The sequence below is a fragment of the Mytilus trossulus genome, chromosome 3 (assembly GCF_036588685.1).
Source record: "Mytilus trossulus isolate FHL-02 chromosome 3, PNRI_Mtr1.1.1.hap1, whole genome shotgun sequence".
Lineage (NCBI taxonomy): Eukaryota > Metazoa > Mollusca > Bivalvia > Mytilida > Mytilidae > Mytilus > Mytilus trossulus.
The window spans coordinates 36,914,716-36,935,258 of record NC_086375.1 but is presented as its reverse complement, the minus strand read 5'-3'; the positions used below and the strand labels follow the sequence as shown (position 1 = coordinate 36,935,258).

The 20,543-nt window shown below is 31.3% G+C and overlaps 1 protein-coding gene across 1 annotated transcript in view; it reads right to left on the bottom strand.

Moving 5' to 3' along the window:
- Window positions 1-5,717: 5,717 nt before the first annotated feature.
- Window positions 5,718-20,543, bottom strand: part of LOC134711376 (hypoxia-inducible factor 1-alpha-like) — a 45,802-nt gene continuing 30,976 nt past the window's right edge. The window contains exons 5-15 of the mRNA XM_063571934.1: window positions 16,125-16,324; window positions 15,512-15,618; window positions 14,176-14,323; window positions 13,025-13,188; window positions 12,227-12,322; window positions 10,673-10,809; window positions 10,230-10,346; window positions 9,451-9,560; window positions 8,251-8,492; window positions 7,629-7,732; window positions 5,718-6,904 (exon numbers count right to left, since the gene is read on the bottom strand). Coding sequence (XP_063428004.1) covers window positions 6,788-6,904; window positions 7,629-7,732; window positions 8,251-8,492; window positions 9,451-9,560; window positions 10,230-10,346; window positions 10,673-10,809; window positions 12,227-12,322; window positions 13,025-13,188; window positions 14,176-14,323; window positions 15,512-15,618; window positions 16,125-16,324 — 1,542 coding nt within the window. The 3' untranslated portion in view covers window positions 5,718-6,787. The remainder of the gene's footprint in view (window positions 6,905-7,628; window positions 7,733-8,250; window positions 8,493-9,450; window positions 9,561-10,229; window positions 10,347-10,672; window positions 10,810-12,226; window positions 12,323-13,024; window positions 13,189-14,175; window positions 14,324-15,511; window positions 15,619-16,124; window positions 16,325-20,543) is intronic.

The following is a 20,543-nucleotide window of genomic DNA, read 5'->3' as shown; positions in this document are numbered from 1 at the left end:
TTATAATGTCATGTTGGAAAAGCTTTTTATTTTCGAAATAACAATATTAGGAGATGTGGTATGATTGTGGTATGATTGTCAATGTGACAACTGTCCATCAGTGACCAAATGACATGGATGAAAAAGAGTTTTTCTTTTTAAATACTAGTACATGTATATGGGATGACGAACTCAAGGTCAAAATAGACTGTCTTAGAAATCAATTCAGAGCAGCAAATAAAATACATTATATGTTTCTTTATCAGCATATCCCACAATATATGGGATCAACATTATTGACTTCTACTGGTAATTTTGGAGTAGTTTCAAACATGTCAAATTATTGTAATGCTTCAATGAAGGTAAAAGGCGCAGCTCAAAAGGGTGTGCAGCTTTAGGGCAAAAGATACCAATAGGATATCCAAACTCAACACAAACTGACAATGCCATGTCAAATACGAAAGAGATGAAAAGACAAATAACAGTTCACAATACAAAACATACACAAGAGTGCACACGCTGAACTGTCTTGCCTTCTTTACTAATCATTGATATTATCCTGATAGTCCTAAGTATAAAGCTTTATTATAACTGTCACATAAACTTAACATTAACCAAGATAACTAAATAAAGACCAATCAACCATGAGAATGAGGTCAAGGTCAGATGAACCATGCCAAGCAGACATATACAGCTAACAATGCTTCCATACAACAATTATAGTTGACCTATTACTTATAGTTTAAGAAAAATAAACCAAACCACAAAAACTTTTAAACACAGGTCAATGAACCGTGAAATTGAGATCACGGTAAAAAAAAACATGCACCACTGACATATAGATCATAAAATATTTCTATACACCAAATATAGTTGACCTATGGCTTATAGTATTAGATAAAGAGACCAAAACTCAAAAACCTAACTTTGACCACTGAACCATGAAAATGAGGTCAAGGTCAGATGACATCTGCCCGCTAGACATGTACACCTTACAATCATTCCATACAACAAATATAGTAGACCTATAGCATAAAGTATGAGAAAAACAGACCAAAACACAAAAACTTAACTATAACCACTGAACCATGAAAATGAGGTCAAGGTCAGATTACACTTGCCAGTTGGACATGTACACCTTACAGTCGGAGTCCTTTCATACACCGAATATACTAGCCCTATTGCTTATAGTATCTGAGATATGGACTTGACCACCAAAACTTAACCTTGTTCACTAATCCATGAAATGAGGTTGAGGTCAAGTGAAAACTGTCTGATGGGCATGAGGACCTTGCAAGGTACACACATACCAAATATAATTATCCTATTACTTATAATAAGAGAGAATTCAACATAACAAAAAATCTGAACTTTTTTTTCAAGTGTTCACTGAACCATGAAAATAAGGTCAAGGACATTCAACATGTGACTGACGGAAACTTTGTAACATGAAGCATCTATATACAAAGTATGAAGCATCCAGGTCTTCCACCTTCTAAATTATAAATCTTTTAAGAAGTTAGCTAACACCGCAGCCTCCGGATCACTATCCATATGTGAGCTTTCTGCAACAAAAGTTGCAGGCTCGACAAAAACTAAAGACTGAGTACTAAATATGAAGCACACTAAAAAAAAGGGTAGATCTCAGGAGCTCTAGAAGGGTAATCAGAATCTGCTCCACACTGTTACCATAATTTAGATGGCTCATAAAAAATATATCTAATCTTTTTAATGTTGTGATGTTTCACTATTTTTTCAGAAAAGGGCAAAGGTTGGTACCTATTAAAACGTTTTAACCCACTGCATTTGTTTGCACCTGTCCTCTGATGTTCAGTACTTGCCTTCTGATGATGTGGTTCATAAGAGTTCCTCATTTTTTTATATAGATTAGAATGTTGGTTTTCCACTTCAAATGGTTTTAACACAAGTAATTTTTTAGCCCTTTATATCTTGCTGTTCAGTGTGAGACAAGGCGTGGTGTTGAATTTGTACTTTGACCTATTTATACGGGTTACTGTTACAAATTGTGACTTAGATAAGAGAGTTGTCTCATTGGCACTCATACCACATCTTTTTATGTAAGTTTTGAATTTCTTAATTCTTTAAAGGACAAAAACACCTTAACAAGAATATGTGTTTTTAGGACACATGCCTTATTTCCATATTAAGTTAACCTTGAAATCTTGGTCAAAACCCTTATTTAACGTACAAATTCAATAGTTCACTTTGGTTGAATTTGTGAACACAGTTCAAGTTGATTTGACATCAAACTTCTAATACAAATCTTAAAACTATCTTAAACCAAAAGTTTTAACTGATTTGGGATGGATATATTAACAGATGGATGCAGAGACTAGAACACATAATGCACCCTACTATTAAAAGTAGGCTTTCAGATTAAGAAATTTGTTTTTTGCTGAGACAACAAGGTTATACCATAAGATTGTCATATAGAAAAATAACATTTCAAGGAAAAAGTAAAACAGAAAAAATACCAAACTCCAAAAGGAAAATTTAAAACAGAAGTTTCGTTATCAAATGGCAAAACTAAAAGCAAAATATGAAATGGAAAACATCTGTCATAGTCCTGACTTGGTACAGGCATTTCTTCATGTAGAAAATGGTGGTCTAAACCTGGTTTTATAGGTAGCTTTCAAGTTAAATATCAATACACTATGTAGTTAATTTGAAGCTAGCATATAAATGATAACAGATAGAAAGTATGACTTAGTAAAAGTACATCAAATATCCAGTATGCCATGGTGAGTGAACAAAAACAAAATTTCTGGCCATAAAATTTTATTAATAAAGCCATAAATATACAGACAAAACATTAAAATATGATCCAAAAATGGAGAATGGCCAGTATACAATGGATAGCAAGAGTTACAGATCTGCTATCTGTTGTTCGTATGAATTTTCTGTAAATGAATTTAGTATGCTTGATAATGTGGTGAAACAAAACAATTAACACAAAAACAAAACAAAACATAAATTATATATACTGTGGATTCATTATTAATCGTGGATTACTGATTTTTGTGGATTTCGTTGTTACAGGTGAACCAAGAAATTAATGTTCAACGAACAACAAATTTCCTATTGTCCTATATGCAGACTTAGACGAAATGAAATATCCACGAAAATGCAAGTTTTGCTCAATCAACAAAAATTTGTACCAACAAAAATAAATGAATCCACAGTAGACTAATAAAAAATCTTAGTACAATGGCACATGACACATGTCACAATCTTAATCTTTAAGTAAAAATGGAAAATCTATTTATAGAAATTCAGTCAAAACAAAAAAGGATAAAAAAGAAATAAATAAAGTAACAATACTGGCATCTTTAGTATGCTTAATTTACAGCTTTATCCTATATACTGACAATCCTGATTGACTTTTGCTTAATGCTTGATGTCCCGTGGCAAATATTTTAAGCATATCCAGGACAAATTAACATGTATAATTCTGTGAATATAAATGATAATTAAAATTTAACTATTCTGTATCTAAATATATGATTTAAGGTCATAACAAATGATTTAAATTTTCTTTTTGTGCAGAGTTAGAATGATTTAAAAATTTGACATTTGATTTATGCAAACAATATTTTAACTAATTCTTATCCAGTTTCTTGTGATTTATATTTATTAATTTCAAATCTTAATTATTGTTTGTAGTCAGTTTGAATGTAAAAATGTATATTTCATGTCTGAAAATTATTTGCTTCAAATTACATCACAAATATTGTAATCTGAAAATCTGAAAATGAATACTTTAATTTGGTAATAAAAAAAGGTTAAGTCATAATCAACTGAGAAACCATAGTTCTTATGATCCCTAAGATACTTTTTTGTCAATTTTGCACTTCACATATTTTTTGACAATTTGCGGATCAGTCAGCAAATTGTCAAAAATATAATAAGAAACATGAAAACTATGGTTCTCAGCTGCTAAATTCTAATATGACTAATATGTTGTGAAAAATATCAACTGGCGATTAAATGAGCTTTATTGCAATGAAAACATTCTGGAAAAAAATCAAAACTTCATCTCGATCTTTCTTAAATATCTAATATCATTTGTATATATATATACAAATCTAGAATTTGTTTAAATTGTAATTGTATATGAAAAAGATAATTTGAGTAAAATCTCTATATATTCCATTTTTGCATAGTTGTTTCAAATTTTTTTTCAACAGGTTTACAATTGTTAAACATTTAGCATTTTAGCGAAGTAAGGCTCTTAACACTTAGCAAACAAAATCACTATGAAATGCTGCTCTGCAATGAGAAACAGGATTCATATGAGCAAGGATCTCCTGGAAATGAATTTCTTAAGAAATGGATTGAAGCTATAACCAATTATATCATTCGCATACACTATTTTCTAAAATTATAATTTTGTACCAATAATTAACAATCTAATATTATCATTAACAATTTAAGGCAGATTGTACATGTGACCTGGAAAAAGTTACACATGTTATAAAAAATTGTCTTTCTATGGATAGAACTCTCAAAATGCAATGTAAAAATATTTGTGGATTGAAAAACAAAATACAACACACAAAATAAACTTATCACAATACTTAACAATATCTGTACAAAAACAATACTAAAATATATAAGAAATGTTCAAATGCTTCTTGCTTCCATTAAAAAAATATATTTGAATTAAATTTTAAAATCACTGGAAAAGTAACAGTTAAACAAGGATCCAGTATCTTGTATCTAATGTGAGGGAAAGACAACTCTTTTTGCTTTGATGTAAAAAAAAATATTGAAACCAATAAATTTGAAATCAGCGAAAAAACATATACATGACATATTCCTTCTTAAAAGCTACCAGCCCAAAGCTATAAGTACAATGCTACCATTTTTGGGTTGTTTTTGTTTTTGCTCTCAAATCTGCCACCATGAATTTTCTTGCTACATGTATATGGATATAGAGCACAAAAAATGTAAATGTTAAGCAAAATTTCAAAATAAAAACATGTGATCCCTTAGGAGAACAACTAATCTTTTCACCAACAAATTTTACCAGAAAAAGGATTTGAAGTCATTAAAGAATATTACGGAATTCTCAGAGCGATTTTGATGGTAAGATTTTTGGGAGGAAATTAGCTAATAAAGTAAAATCACAAGTTTGGTATTATTCAAATCTATTCATTAAACATTTGAAATAGAAATAAGTTGATTTGTCAGAACATTTTCATCATTTCTACATATTTTATCTTACTACACTGATTTTCAATATGTTTAAAGATCCAATATGGTTCAGAGATAAATTTCGCAAAAATTAATTCAAGGAAAATGTAAGCAATAAAAATTTCAGTTCAATTTACAATAATGTTTTTGTCGCAAGATTTTTTGTGAAAAAGAGTCACAAATGACAAAATTAAGGTGCAACATATTCAACCCTTAAATTAAAACAGATTGAAATAACAAATAAAAGAAATGCCAGACTCTTTATATTTACAACAACATAGAAAGAAAAAATATCAAGATTTTTTATTTATTTTTTATCTTTAAGAGAATAAAACCTTCATTATAAGCAAGCTTAGCTAATAATTTGAAATGAAAAAAGTGTACATGCTCAATGAATAAAAAGATGATATGCAATAACAAGATGAAAATGGCGCCATATTTTTTATGTTTTTTTTTCTACTTTTTAATTTTTTTTGGATTTTTTTTGTTACAAATTTTTGGATTTTTTGTATATCTTAACCTTTTTTTATTGTTTTTTTTCTTAGTTTATTCTATATACATTTATATGTACATTAATAACATGATGGCCGATTTTCAAACTTGTTTAATGAGAAGCAAACAGGCATTAGAAAAAAAAAATTGCAATAAATAATAATGGACATAATAGATGAAGGGGAAAGAAACTAACTTCGAAATGCTAAAAAAACTTCTGACGCTGGTCAGAATGAGTTAAAACATGATAGTTTATTCTAATAAAATATCTCAAACAATGTATTCTAGATCTAGTGTTAAAATTTTTAAGTTATACAAATTAATATTGATACAAAAATTCAACAAATTTAACAAATGTGACTGAAGTGCCATGGAAAAAAAAACATCACAGCAAATTTAACAAACAAATTATTTCTTCTGTATTTTTCCAAGTGTTCATGAAAAATTTCTAATCTCTTGTGATACATGTTTTATGAAAAGCATATGTTGACGCTCCTTAGATTTGACAGCCTGTGATTTTATACAAATGATCTGCAAAACAGGTTTTTGTGAAAACTTATCCTCTCTTTTTTTTGCACAGGGCGACAGGAATAGAAATAAAAGAAATACACCACCAAGAATTGAAAATGAGTAAATAAAGGCTATTCCATAAATATCTATTTGTCAAAAGTCAATTCAACAACACTGTTCTTATCCTGTACCCTGTTTCCATGGCTTTGATCTTTTATTTACATGAAAGCGAAATTTCCTATTTACCAACGCTTAATAATTTGCGTCAAACCTCTCGTTTGCACAATTCAAACTGATTTTTTCTTTTTTAAAAGTACCAACCATAATTGCACTTGGGTCTTAAACTTATGTTACACGTACCATAGCTATGAAGCAAATTCCGAAAGAATGATGATGAAATACGGCATTGCCCTATTTAATGTCATCATACATTGTCATACAGTATATATGTCATCATACAATATATGTCGTCATACAATATACAATATATGTCACCTTACAATATAAGATATATGTCATCATAGAGTTACTACAAATGGAATATATAGATGACTACACACACTATCAAGCTTTCATTTGAGTCAAGTTTTTACATTGAGACGTCTGGGGTCATCATCTTGAGAGTATACCAGAGGTCCTTTCCTGGGAGAATAGTCCGCTGTGGCTGTGATATGTTTGGAGCTGCTCTTGGCTGGGCTATGGTCACCTGATAACAACAAAAAGGGTTTGATAGATGTACAACAATTGTTATTTAAAATGTTTAATTGATTGTTGCTTGCTTAACTTCAAGTGGAAATTATTTCATGCATATCCTTTGTTAAGCTAGAGCAAATATTTTTTAAAACTATGATCATAAATCAAAGCCAAAACAGTACGTCACATCTTAGTCCCCGATTTGTATTATCAGCTCAGTAGTCAGTACTTCTTACTGACATGATTTATAACTGACCATTCTAAAAATATTATAGTTTATAGGGTAATTTTTTATTATATAATTATTCAACTGTTTTAATTTTGGTTTTATATGACATTTAGTTTTGGAACCATGGTATTCCATATTGTTAAACCATTCCTATAGTTAAGCAATGAGTTTATGCTGTTATACTTTGTCTCTTTGTTCAGACCAATAATCCATTCTAGCAAACCTATACTTTGTCTCTTTGTTCAGACCATTCTAGCAAACCTCGCAATGAATTACTTTATTGATGTATTATGTAAGAGTGACCATATACTCAATAACTTATTTTTCACATTCTTTTCTAGTCCCTTCGTCACATTAATAAATGGCTCATAAAAATAAAAACTCATAATAAATACCAGCTTATAATTTTGTATGCCAGACACGTGTCAAATAGGTTTTATATTCTTAAATATGTAAGTAAAAATGTCTTGTATAGAATTGACATTGATGCAATTAAGATATTTTTTACCTTTGGAACTTTAGGTGACTTCAGATCTTTAGTTGTGTAACCATACTGTTTGTCCTCCCCTGTCAACAACAGGTTGAGGAGTACACTGTCAAAACTGGACTTGGCTAAAAAATACAACATAATAACACATGAAATCAGGGCAGAGACTATTGAGAAAAAAATTGAAAAGAAAGTGATATGCTTTATATGGTTTGTCACTTCACTTAAACATATAGGCACAAATAAGATGACCTGTGTGCAAATGAAAGAAAAGGTACTTCAAATCCAACATTTCCTACAGACAAAAATATAAGGAAAATTCAATAAAAAAAGTACAACTGCAGATTCAATAGAGGACTACATTTTTTTTCAAATTATTTGCTTTAATTTAAATTGTAGTTGAAATGTGTAGCTCACAAAAACAGACTAAAATCCTGTTGCAAAATTTCTGGGACCTTTGCCTAGAGGGTATGACACCATCTTGTTTTTGTTACCTATTATGTGTACTACCTGGGGTGGTTTTTCTTCTTCAGAAAAGGTAATTATTGATTGTTAGATGCTGAGTGCAGTCTGTTGTGCTGCCTAATATTTTTAATCATTTCTGTTATCCTTCTAATGTATTTTTTGTTAAATAAAAACTTGCCTTTTGGACTTGTGTGTTGTCCAGTTTCTCTCTTAAACATCTTTGCAGGTGGTCCCTTCTCAAGACTGCTCTTGTCCAATGGTCTCTTCATTGAAAGGATCTGTTTATCCTGTGGCCTCTCTATACTGGAGAGAGCATTTTGGGCTTCCAATAAGTCTCTGAGGCTTGGAGAAGTCTCCTTTGGTGGATCTGGGAATATCTTCTCCTTCGGTATAAACACTGATTCTGTTCTTTCATAGAACCTGAAGGAGAAATTTTAGATGTAAACTGAGTTTTACTGTTTGTATTGTTGTGTGGTTTATGTTTTACATTGGCTATAGGTATAGGGGATGGGTTGAGATCTCCAAAAAACATGTTTAACACCGCCACATTTTTGTACCTGTCCCAAGTCAGGAGACTCTGATGTGCGTTAGTCTTGTAGGATTTCTGGTTTTAGTTTCTTTTATATATTTTGTAGTTTAGTATGACGTCCATTATCACTGAACTACTATACATTTCATTTTAGAGGCCAGTTGAAGCACCCCTCCCGGTGCAGGATTTTCCTGCTGCATTGAAGACCTGTTGGTGACCTTCGGTTGTTTTCTGCTCTTTGGTCTAGTTGTTGTCTCTTTGACACATTCCTCATATCCATTCTCAATTTTATTGAAAAATTAAAAAAATTGTAATATTAATTTGTTGAAGAATATGTACAACTTGGGTTGAATTCTGTCCATCTTTTTACCAGTCATTGCAGATTAACAAATTATATTTTTGTTGATGCACACAACAGCTCAAGACAACAAAAGTTATCATGAAATGTGGCTACAGTATGGTTGTTATTACAACACAGTTAGAAAGGGAGTTTTCCCAAGTCCGGAAGTTTGGCCTTTGTTAGTCTAGTATGATTTTTAATTTTAGTTTCTTGTGAATATTTCAAAGTTAAATATGAAGTCCATTAACACTGAACTAGTATACATTTTTGTCTAGTGGACAGCTGAAGCATGCTCAGGGTGCAGGTGCTACATTGAAGATCCATGGGTGGCCTTCAGCTGTTGTCTATTCTTTGGTCAGGTTGTTGTCTCTTTGACACATTCCCCATGTCAATTCTCAATTTTATTATTGTTATTTCTTTGCATGTAATTAATATTCACAATATTACAAACAAGCTCCATCATATATATGTTTTGTTGCATGTTATTTGCAACAATCTTTCCAACTTACATAGGATTGAAATCTTTGTTTAAACCAAGTAACTCTTCACTTGTAGGCGGGTAAAGTTGGAAGTCGTTTTCTGCATTCATAGATATATAGGGAGCTCTCATGCTTAATTCCTGTGGAAATAAAAATATTGTTCTTTATTCCAATCCCTAATATGTGTAATATTTTGTTTTCCGTATAGTACAACATTCTATTTTTTTCTAGTACATTTCCTAATAAAAATCTCAAGATGTTGTTATCCTGACAAAAATTATTGTTTTACAAATTCTTGTATTTAAAATAACATGAGAGTGATTTTAATTTTTAAGGTGACTTTTCCATTTTTTAATTGTATATAGTTTTCACATATAGAAACACTGAAGTAAGTATTAAATTAACTGCAATTGATTAAGAAACAAATAGGAGATAACTCGTGTTGCATTTCAAAATTCAAATGTTTTTTGTCTATATCAATATGTGTGAAATTTCTGTATTGATATACACAATGTTTTCAAACAGCTGACAATTATGTAAAGATTCTTACTTAAAGTAACTGTGGAATATATTCCACTGGCATCATTTTTGATAATCAAAAAAACCTTTGTCTGCCTTCCATTTTCCACAAAGTTGTAAATTTCAACACCTGTTAGCATATTTAGTTTCATCTGAAGAGCTTATAAAGGTTATGACTGTTAAACTCACTCAATCATATTCTGAGATAATCAATTGATTAAAAAAAATTATACAATGGGTCCAGAATGGGTTTCTTGACCAAGAATTAGAAAAAATATAATATTACTTACCTCCAAAGTATCATTATTGTTACTTGGTAGTGCATCAGTGAAGAAAGTGTTCATAAAGTCCATGTCATTGGGGTCGAAAGGTGTCAAATAATCCTCTGGTGTTGGAGGACTGGGCTGCTGAAATTAAAAATGTCAAGATTAAGAATATTTTCATGTGTATAACTTCTATGGCCTTCAGTTTTGGCATACTTGTCCTTAAAAAAGTATTCAAAAGTTTTTAGTATTGCAACTTTATAGAAAATATCATCAATGTATCAGAAGAAGTTCCTATTAAACAGGCTTTTAAGTACATGTAATAAAGGTAGAAATTTAACAATTGTTGACACCTTGGCCACTGCTGGAAAAGCACCACCTGTGTTTTTTATCATCCTTTTTGGTTTGATTTGTTATGATCAGTTGTTAAACTGTTCACCCCTTTTCAATCTTTAAACTATATTACTTACTCCTGGTGACATCACTGGAGTTGTACCAGTACTCTTTGATTTGTCTTGACCACGACAAGCAATGAAGCTATCAGGCTCTTTCTTAAAGCTTGGAAAGAGATCCTCAGCTTTCTTGACATTCTCATCTGTTGTTATCTCTGGAAAATAAATGCAACATACAAAATAAGTTAAGTTGGTAATATGATATCTTGATTTTATGGAATCAGGAAAAATTGTATTTTCTTGAATATTTGAATTCTTAGATTTGCTGATTTCAGATTAGCCAAAAGAAAATTTATGTTTTCATCAGAATCTAAATTCCTGGTTAACCTCTTCCAAAGAAATCCCTGATAAAACTTATTACCCAGCATCCGCTCAATTTTAAAACATTGCAGATAGTGGGTAATAAATAGCGTAATAGTGGGTGATAAAACTATAAATGGAACTGATGAAAACGACAAAACAAAATATTATCTCCCTTACAGTTGTTCAGTTCCAAAGGGGAAATAACCAGTGTTAGCTCCAAATAATTTAATGCAGGAGATCTCAAAATATATGTAAAACTCAATATTTCTTATTTCAATAACCATATTGTTACTGATATAAGAGAAGACAGATTAAATACAAATTCTTCTATCTTTTTTAAGGATTTTTTTTTTTTTTTCAATGTATAATCATACTAAATGAACCTATATATATTTCATAATTTGAATTTAAAAAAAATCAACTATCAAATGCTGAAATGTGTTTTTAAAAAATTCTATTTTATATTAATATCAAATGATGATTATTAATGCAAATAATTATCCTCTTGAAGTTAAAAATCTTATTAAAATTCAATGCCTTACTATTATAATGTAAATTCATTTTGAGAAATATTATCTTAGAATCATTTCCTATTTTCTATTACATAATTGAATTAAACATCTGAATACAGTATAATATGGGGTTTCCATTTTCTGCATATTTTACAGGAAATGTTTTTGAAACTAGATCCAGAATTTTGACACAAATTTCCCGCCCTCAGCAAGTGTCTAAATCAAAGTACATGTAGTATTACAGATGAACTTTTATGCTAATTTAAATTTAACTGTATAGACCGCCTATTTGCTAATTTTTAAAAGAAAACTCAAGAAAAACATAACTTTGACCTATCAGGGTGTATATCAGAGTAGCATTTTAAACAGAACATTTTTCACATTCCCTTTAACCATGTCTGTTGTTAAAGGGAGACATATATATATTAAACAAGCCATAATACTGTGGATTCATTAATATTTGTTGGATACCAATTTTCGTGGATTTCGTGGGTACAGGAGATCCATGAATTCAAATGTTCAACCAATTACAAGTTTTCTAAAGAAAACAGTGCATGACTTTGCCAAAACCATGAAATTAAATATCCATGAATATGTAAGTTTTCCTCAAACCACAAAAATTGGTACCCATGAAAATAAATAAATCCACAGTATGCAAGGTACTGGTTATTAAGTTCATAAAATCCACTTTATTTGAACAGTTTCTTCAATAAATAAACTTCAACAGTTTCTTCAATAAATAAACTTCATTGCTCACCTGGAGAAGCGACGAAAGGCAGTGCAAGTGGTATACAAGCATCTCCAGCATTAGGTGCCAGGTGAGTAAGGTCAATGGCTGTATCTGCCATCATACCTATAAAACAGAAATAACATTGTTACCTGTACCAGCTAAAACAAAGCATAGACTAATTTTCATATAAAACTCTATTGTGATGATTATAAGTTTTACAGTTTTTGTTTTATTCTACTTCATCAATGTCTGAGCTCATTAATCCTTAGTTCTATCTGTTTTCCAGAAATAAAAACTTGAGATTAAAAAAAAATTGTCAAGAGAGTTTTAATAGCGGAAAGTAAAAGTACATTGTTCCTTTGTAAGAGTCAAAACAACAGATTTTTTTTTAAATAAAAGAATCTTTTAGAGGATATGTCAATCATACAACAAAATATAACCAGAAAGACAAAATGTTAGCTCTAAGTTTGAGGCCTGCACCTCCAAATGTTGTACATTGTATAAAGATACTAGGAACAAACAATGAAATGGTAAAAGGTTTAGCTGGCTATAAAACCAAGCCACCATTTTCTACATAAGGAAATAGCTGTTCTAAGGCAGAAGTAAGATAACTGTTATCCAGGCCGGTTATCCACTTGTTTGAAATGTTTGAGCTTTTGATTTTTCCAATTGATATCATAAGGGACTTTCCGTTTTGAGTTTTCTTTGAACCTTGGAATTTTTTCCTTATTATACATTATCCTTTTACAGAGGCATTGAATCATCATAATAAATAAGCCTCAAATGTCAATATTTTGATTCTAATATTTTTGAACATATATTTACTGTTAGTCATGCCAGGAGCCATGTACATATCCATTTCTTCTTGGTTGATTTCTGATTTAGGTTGGAAGACATCCTCAGTGCTTGGTTTGAAAAACTTCAACATACTGTCTTCTTTGATTTCTTTCTGGAACCCAGCCAGAATCAAATTCTTCTCTTCAACACCACTACAAAAAAGACAACAAATTGCAGTAATGAATATTTGCATACAGTAAAAGACCTATTGCATGAATTGGTTGATTACTGACTGATTGACTCCAGAGGCAAATATAGTTTCCTTGTCTCTTATTCTTTATTAACAGAAACTTTTTGCTTTTAAATGTATATGGCATTCAAACTTTATAAATTGAGCATCCAATAGACCACTTTCGAGTTCATCCGTCACCGGCAAAAACTCGTCAATTATGCACGCCTTTATGACGTCATTTACCAGATAGAGGGGCTCGCCTGTATCCCTGCACTATTTACGTTCATCAAGCGTCTTAGTGATCGTCTTTGTGCAGGATAAACTAGAAATAATGGTTGCTCTGTAGGTACTTACTGACAATTCCCTAGTGACAGCAGTGGTGATTGTCTATTTTCAGAATTCAATTTGCCGAATAATTCGTACAATATAGAATTATAATTTTCCAACCACTCGCTCAACATTGTAGGGAAGTGACGACGCCACTAAACGCACAGATGACGGTGATAAAGGCGCGTATAATTGACGAGTTTTTTCCGGTGAAGGATGAACTAGAAAGTGGTCTATTGTGGCATGACAGACATATGCTACTTTTATACTTCAATATCATTAGCTTGATATCGTTACTAGTATACTGTTCTCCCATTTCTGTTTGTATCTGGGTTTTTTTCTTTTGTTTTAAACTCTTGTGTTTTATATATGTATTTTGGTTTAGAAACATGTTTTTTTTCTTCTTCAAATTAACATTTTATCTTAAATCGGTAAATATTTTGTATACATTATTTTGATAGAGTAAAACATATGAATAAATACATAAGCTGATTCCTTTGCCCCAAAAAAGTTACATTACTATTGGTCTAATAGACATTTTAATAAAAGAAAGAAAATTAGGTGTCTATATTTATGGACTATCAAAATCTTTTGAAAACATGTGACTCTTTTAGAACATTTTTTATCATGTGCACCTTACCTAAGTACATAGTGAACACACACAACACTTTCTGGTCTGTGTGTACGATTGTTGTATATGATGGTTGCCTGGGTGATCACCCACACATAGCCTCCATTCCTGGCTAAAAATCTGTAGCGTTCAGTCATAACCTGTCCTTTGGAGAACACTGTCAAATAAAAAGAAATTCATTAAAATAAATGCAAGTAAATAATTCTTTGAAAGATGCCAAGTATAAAGACAAATAGAAGATACATATTCTGGATGAATAAATATTAACATAAACATACTGGTACCATGCCTGCTGAGTCTGCAAGCTCACAAAGTAGCTGGCCCTAGTAATGTATGTGTCATCTTACTCAGACATATTATTCTATTTTTTGATAGACCAGTCTTTACATTTACTTCTAATTTATAAAACAAGGTTTCTTTCTCAATTTCAACATTTTTGATTTGTATGCCAGTAATGCATGCATAGCCGAGGATGCTTACCCTGTCTAAATTATGAATCTTTTACCGTATAGCAGGTTGTTTTTGGGGGTGTAAAATGTCATGATTTTCATTAAATAAGGCATTCAAAGTAGTTAAGCAGTTATTGTTTTGGCGGATTTCAAAACTTTTATCAGTACCATTGCATGTGCACTTTTAAATTAGCGGAATTTATTTTCCTGATTTTGTTATCAGCAAAAATAAGAGAAAATTTACTCCCTGTCAAAATAACCCCCTATACAGTAACTTTTGGGTGTTATAAGATTCCCTCATCTTTTTATGTGTTACCAAATCAATTCATGAGATTTGAACAATAAACTCCTGTTACCTAAATTTAACTCAAAATATACACAACTTGCAGATACATGGTCTGTGGTTACATTTGACTTTTTTGTCCTTAGGGAATTCCATGTTCAAATGGTTTTCTAATGATGTCAGATGACATTCATTTTTATAGTCTGTAAAATGTATTCACAATTTTAGATTTAATATAGTCTGTATCATTTAGAGCTCAACATGTATAGAAAGCTGTAAAAATTATTGAATATGTTAATCTCTAAATGTCTTTAGTTTGTTGCAATGTTCAGCAGTTTACACACTGACAATCACCCTAACATCTTATTATATTCATATGCGATGAGAAATTTAAGAAACCAACAACAATACTTAAAAGGCGTCATTTGAAATGGTTTTTTTTGGCAACAGTTAAAGGCTCTTAAAAACTACAGAAAGCTATGATTTAATGCATGACAAAAAGATTATACTCATTGCTTGAAAAAAGTTTTAATAATATAATAATCAAATCTTTTAGCGATTAAATTATAAATCCGTTTGGTTGATAACAACTATATTATTAATATCCACTTACATTGTTTGTAACATTTCTCCAAGTTCTCAGAGTCTAAGGCATGGTGGTAGTTATAAATAGATTCCTTCTCTAAACTTTCACTGTCATAACCAATCAATTTCTCAATTCTGAATAAAATAAATAACATTAGGCAATCATTTGGACATGAAAATTGCCTGAAATATTCAACACACCTTTATAACCACTGTAAAACATTTATCAGTTCAATTTGGGGAACAAAGATTGCTGATATATGTTTTGGTGATTTTTGAAAGAATCAACTTATTTTCAGTTGGGATAAATATGGTGTCTTGTATATTCATAAACTATTGTAACATTTTCATTAATGCAAAAAAAAAAAATGACTGTATCAGGTTTGCAATTATAAAAATCTTTTCATAATTACTGTAGGCAATTTTCCTTCAGCAATTTTTTCAATGGCATTAATAAGATCTATTTTTTTAACAACAAATCACTGATTTGCATTTAAGACACAAGCATAACAATAGCCTTTAATTGCTTGCATCCACTTCATTTGAACAGTCTCAACTTTGGTGGATAGTTGTCTCATTGGTAATCATACCACATCTCCTTATTTTTTCTTTACACAACATCACAATTTCTTGTATAATACCTTTCATCACAGTATGTGAATGTCATATCCATGTTATGTTTAGACAGGAAGGTATTGCCGTCCAGCGGAATCTCTATGTCAGATGGGTGTGGAATCGGCTCTCCAACAGCAATGTAGTACTGCTGTGAATTGTTCTCCTTATTCTCGTCACTAGTTTCTTCCATCTCAAATTCTTTGAACTCACCAGACAATCTGATTACCTGAAATAAACAAATAAATTTTTAGACAGGATAGTTCCAAGGAATTTTTGTCATACTGGATTGATGATTAAATGTTTGTTATTGGTTGCTGGTGTTTAATGCCACTTTTAGCACTCTTGACTATCTTAAAGCCAGTTGTTACAGGAAGAGAAAGACAGAATACATGGAGACACATATAGCAAGAATACTGGCTATCTCAGTAAAGTCAGATGGGATTCAAATGCACATTGCAACAAGTGGGATTCAAACTCACACCCTCAGTGTAGACTAGTGATCACTGTACATAGACTAATGCGAGCAATCAAGGCCACTTAAATGCTTATGGAGATTCTTCTTTAGAAATAAAATCAAGTTCTTCTTAACTAATTTGTTCACTTTTCTATGTTGTGATGTTATACTACTGTTTCAGGTTAGGGTGAGGGTTGGCACCTGTTAAAATATTTAAACCCCCTGCATTTCTTTGCATCTGTCCTAAGTCAAGAACCTGTTGTTCAGTGGTAGTCATTTGTTGATGTGGTTCATTAATGTTGCTTGTTTCTAGTTTTTTATATAGATTAGACTGTTGGTCTTCTTGTTTGAATACATGTTGTTTCACACTAGTAATTTTTGGGGTCCTTTATAGCTTGCTGTTTGGTGTTAGCCAAGGCATTGTGTTGAAAGCTTTACTTTGACGTATAAAGTCGTATATATTGGTTTACTTTTTACAAATTGTGACTTGGATCAATAGTTGTCCCTTTGAAGCTCATACCACATCTTCTTATATCTATATGTCTTGTCATCAGCCATTTTAATATAGAAATACTCTTGTATAAATAAATTTATTGGGTATATTTAGAATACAATTTTAGTATCGTGCTTCTATCAAAGGAATATATATATAGGTGAAATGTTGAAGTTTATTTTTATAGCCCTCGTAGTGGTTTATGTCATAAAAATATCAATTTCTAAAACTAATAAAGACAAAGCTTGCAATTCAAAATAAAACCAGAAAATTAAATTGGTTCTTGCTAAAAAGTATACAAAAAGATCTCTTGCTTTTCCTTCTGTTTCTAAAACAATAACCATAACTGTTCATATTTTATGACTCTATACAAATACTGCATGTATTACATGTAATTAAATATTCCTTGAAAAACACTTATGGAAATTACAATCAACTTTGATGATAGTACCTATGAGAGCTGTCTCTATCATCTTCAATCTACCTTGTCATTTAATTTTGTGTTTTAATGTAGCATGATATTACCATAGCATTCAACAAAGGCTTTTTGGTCTCAATTCTGTTGAAACATTGACGTAACATAATTTTTTTTCAATCCTTTGAAATTAATATTCTGATGACAGAACATAACAAGAAGTTATTCTATTGTTCCAATTATAAAATATCATTATGCTTCTGCAACAGATATAAATCGATCTTTCAGATACCTAATTGGCAAAACCTTTTACAAGTGTTTGTTTAAATTCATTTCTTAAAACTGAAAAACAGAGTGGTAAAAGCAAGAATTAATGAAATGAAATCATATTTAACCAAAGAGGATAATTGACCGGCTATTTCAAATGAATTCAAACATTCATAAACCATAGATTTTCTGTGTACTGACATTTTATAATACAGTGAAGCCTGTCTAAACCAAACCTCTTTGTGACTGATTTTTTATGGTTTTATCAGGGTTGCAACACACATGATTTGATATGATATTAAAGATAAAATTGAGAAAGGAAATGGGGAATGTGTCAAAGCAACAACAACCCGACCATAGAGCAGACAACAGCCGAAGGCCACCAAGGGGTCATCAAAGTAGCGAGAAACTCACGCACCTGTAGGCATCCAAAGGCTTTTGGAACATGTTTGGTTTATGAAAGTTTTGGGTTTAGTCAGGTTTCACTGTAAAATGTTTAAAATAATAATTAAACTATTGTGAGTTGCAACATTGGTAGATAAAAAAAGAATAGATGTCCTAGTTCCACCAAGCTTGATTAATCATGGCATGGGTAGACAGAACAGGTATTAGTCAATAGTTAATATAGATTCCCTTATTTTGTTTTATGGTTTGGGGCCTAAGTTGTAGAGTAGTGTAAGTAGTCCAAATACTGTATCACTAGCCTGTCAAACACTGAGGTTGTGAGTTTGAACCCCATGTGAAGCAGGTACTCTCAATTCCAATCTATATAGTTTAGACCTTTGGTTTTCCCATTTAAATGGTTTTACACTAGTAATTTTGGGGCCCTTTATAGCTTGTTGTTTGGAGTGAGCCAAGGCTCCATGTTGAAGGCCGTACATTGACCTATAATGGCTTACTTTTTTCAAAATTGTTATTTGGATGGAGAGTTGTCTCATTGGTATTCACACTGCATCTTCCTATATCTAATGTGACCAGGATTGTCAGTTTTCTTGCCTACGGTAGGTGCTTCTCTTAGGCTTTGTCCACATATAAATTTGACCCACATTGAAGTCAATAGAGCTGGAAATGGCGCTTAAACATCAATCGATCAATGTGTTTGAGGCAATGAATTGCAAGGCTTACATGTTGGTAGCTGGACTGCAAGTTCTTCATCATTTGTTTGATTTTTACATAATATGTTCAGAGCCAATGGGGATTGTTAAACCCCATCATACTTTGTGCCTGCAACAAGCAAGGCTATCTTGAAATGGAGTGTTGTTTGCCTTTGTATGTATGTCTGTTTGGTTTATTTCTGAGAAGCCAGGTGTGTGATTGGTCATCTCAGGTATGTGATTGGTCATCTCCACTAGCTAAGGATCAGGCCCGTAGCCAGGAATTTCTAAGGAGGGGTTATTTGGTCTCATGAACTCGACTTTAACATTCACAATTTGAACAGAACGTTGAATTGAACAGTGCTTATTTGGTTTCAAGGGGAGGGGGGTTCATATGAACCCCCTGAACCCACCTATGTCTGGCTATGGGTATGAGGATTATGATCCATCCTTCTCTCTTTCTAGATTATAACCCTTGGCTATTGAATACGGTGGCTGGTGTCTTTTGCACTGTCCAATATCTATCATAACCCAGTATTGTTGATCTTAAAACAAAATTACTATACTGGCAATGCTATTTTCAAGATTAGTGTATTGATAAACAGAAGGTTTTTATCATCTGAAATATTTGTAACAATTTTTTATGCCTATTTATCAAAAATAATTGAGGAAATAAATGAATGAAATTATTCAACTTATTAAAATATGATAGTTGTTAAGCCTTTTAACCTCCTCCAACACATGTTCATTAATTTCATTATCAAAATAGAATGAAGTAAACAATCTAATTCAAGGACATGTCATACTACCACTACAAATGTTTTTTATAACTTGGTAAACTAGATATCATATGCATTTAAATACTGCAAACTCTGAATACGAAAATATCAAATTATCTCAAAACAACATGAAGTTTTTCTTCAGTCATTAAGATTTATTATCCGTTTTTTGTGCCTACTATTCTACAATATCAGATAATTTGATCTATATAGCAATGAATTGTCCTTAATGTACTTGTATATATGCATGCCTTAAGCACTGGACTATAAAATCGTTAGAATATTGTTTCTTTTTCTGTACTCATTGTTGGTCAATGTCAGTCATGTTGACTTTTAATATTAACCTTTACACTCACTTGGGAGTTTCAAGATTTTTATTATGTCTTAGAACTGGACCCTATTTTACCTAATTCAGTGGTTGTTGTTTGTTGCTTTGTATATGTATATATATGTTTTTTGTTCATATTTTTGTATAAAATTTGGCCATTTGTTTTCTTGTTAGAATTGTTATACATTTGTCATTTCCAGGGTCTTCTAAAGATGACAATGTGGTATGTACACTGCTTATTGTTGAAGGCCTTTCAGTGACCTAAAGTTGTTTATTTCTGTGTCATTCTGTCTCTTGAGCAGAGCTGTCTCATTGACAACCATGCCACATCTTCTTTTTTTATATAAACATGAGAATATTATTTTTATACATTCCTGAATCATTGGACTATGAAATAGTTTGAATATGCACTTAAAGATCGTTTTGTATTTCTATACACCGCATATCAAAAACATTTAATTTACGCAGGTCTGTTATGTAATAATGCATTCAATTTGTAATATCGTCAACAACTTATTATTGTCGTTTTGCATTTTGGATTAAAATAATAAAATAACATCCTATCGAAGTCCTTGAATATACTAATCGGTAGTTAACGGTTATAAAATAGGTCTT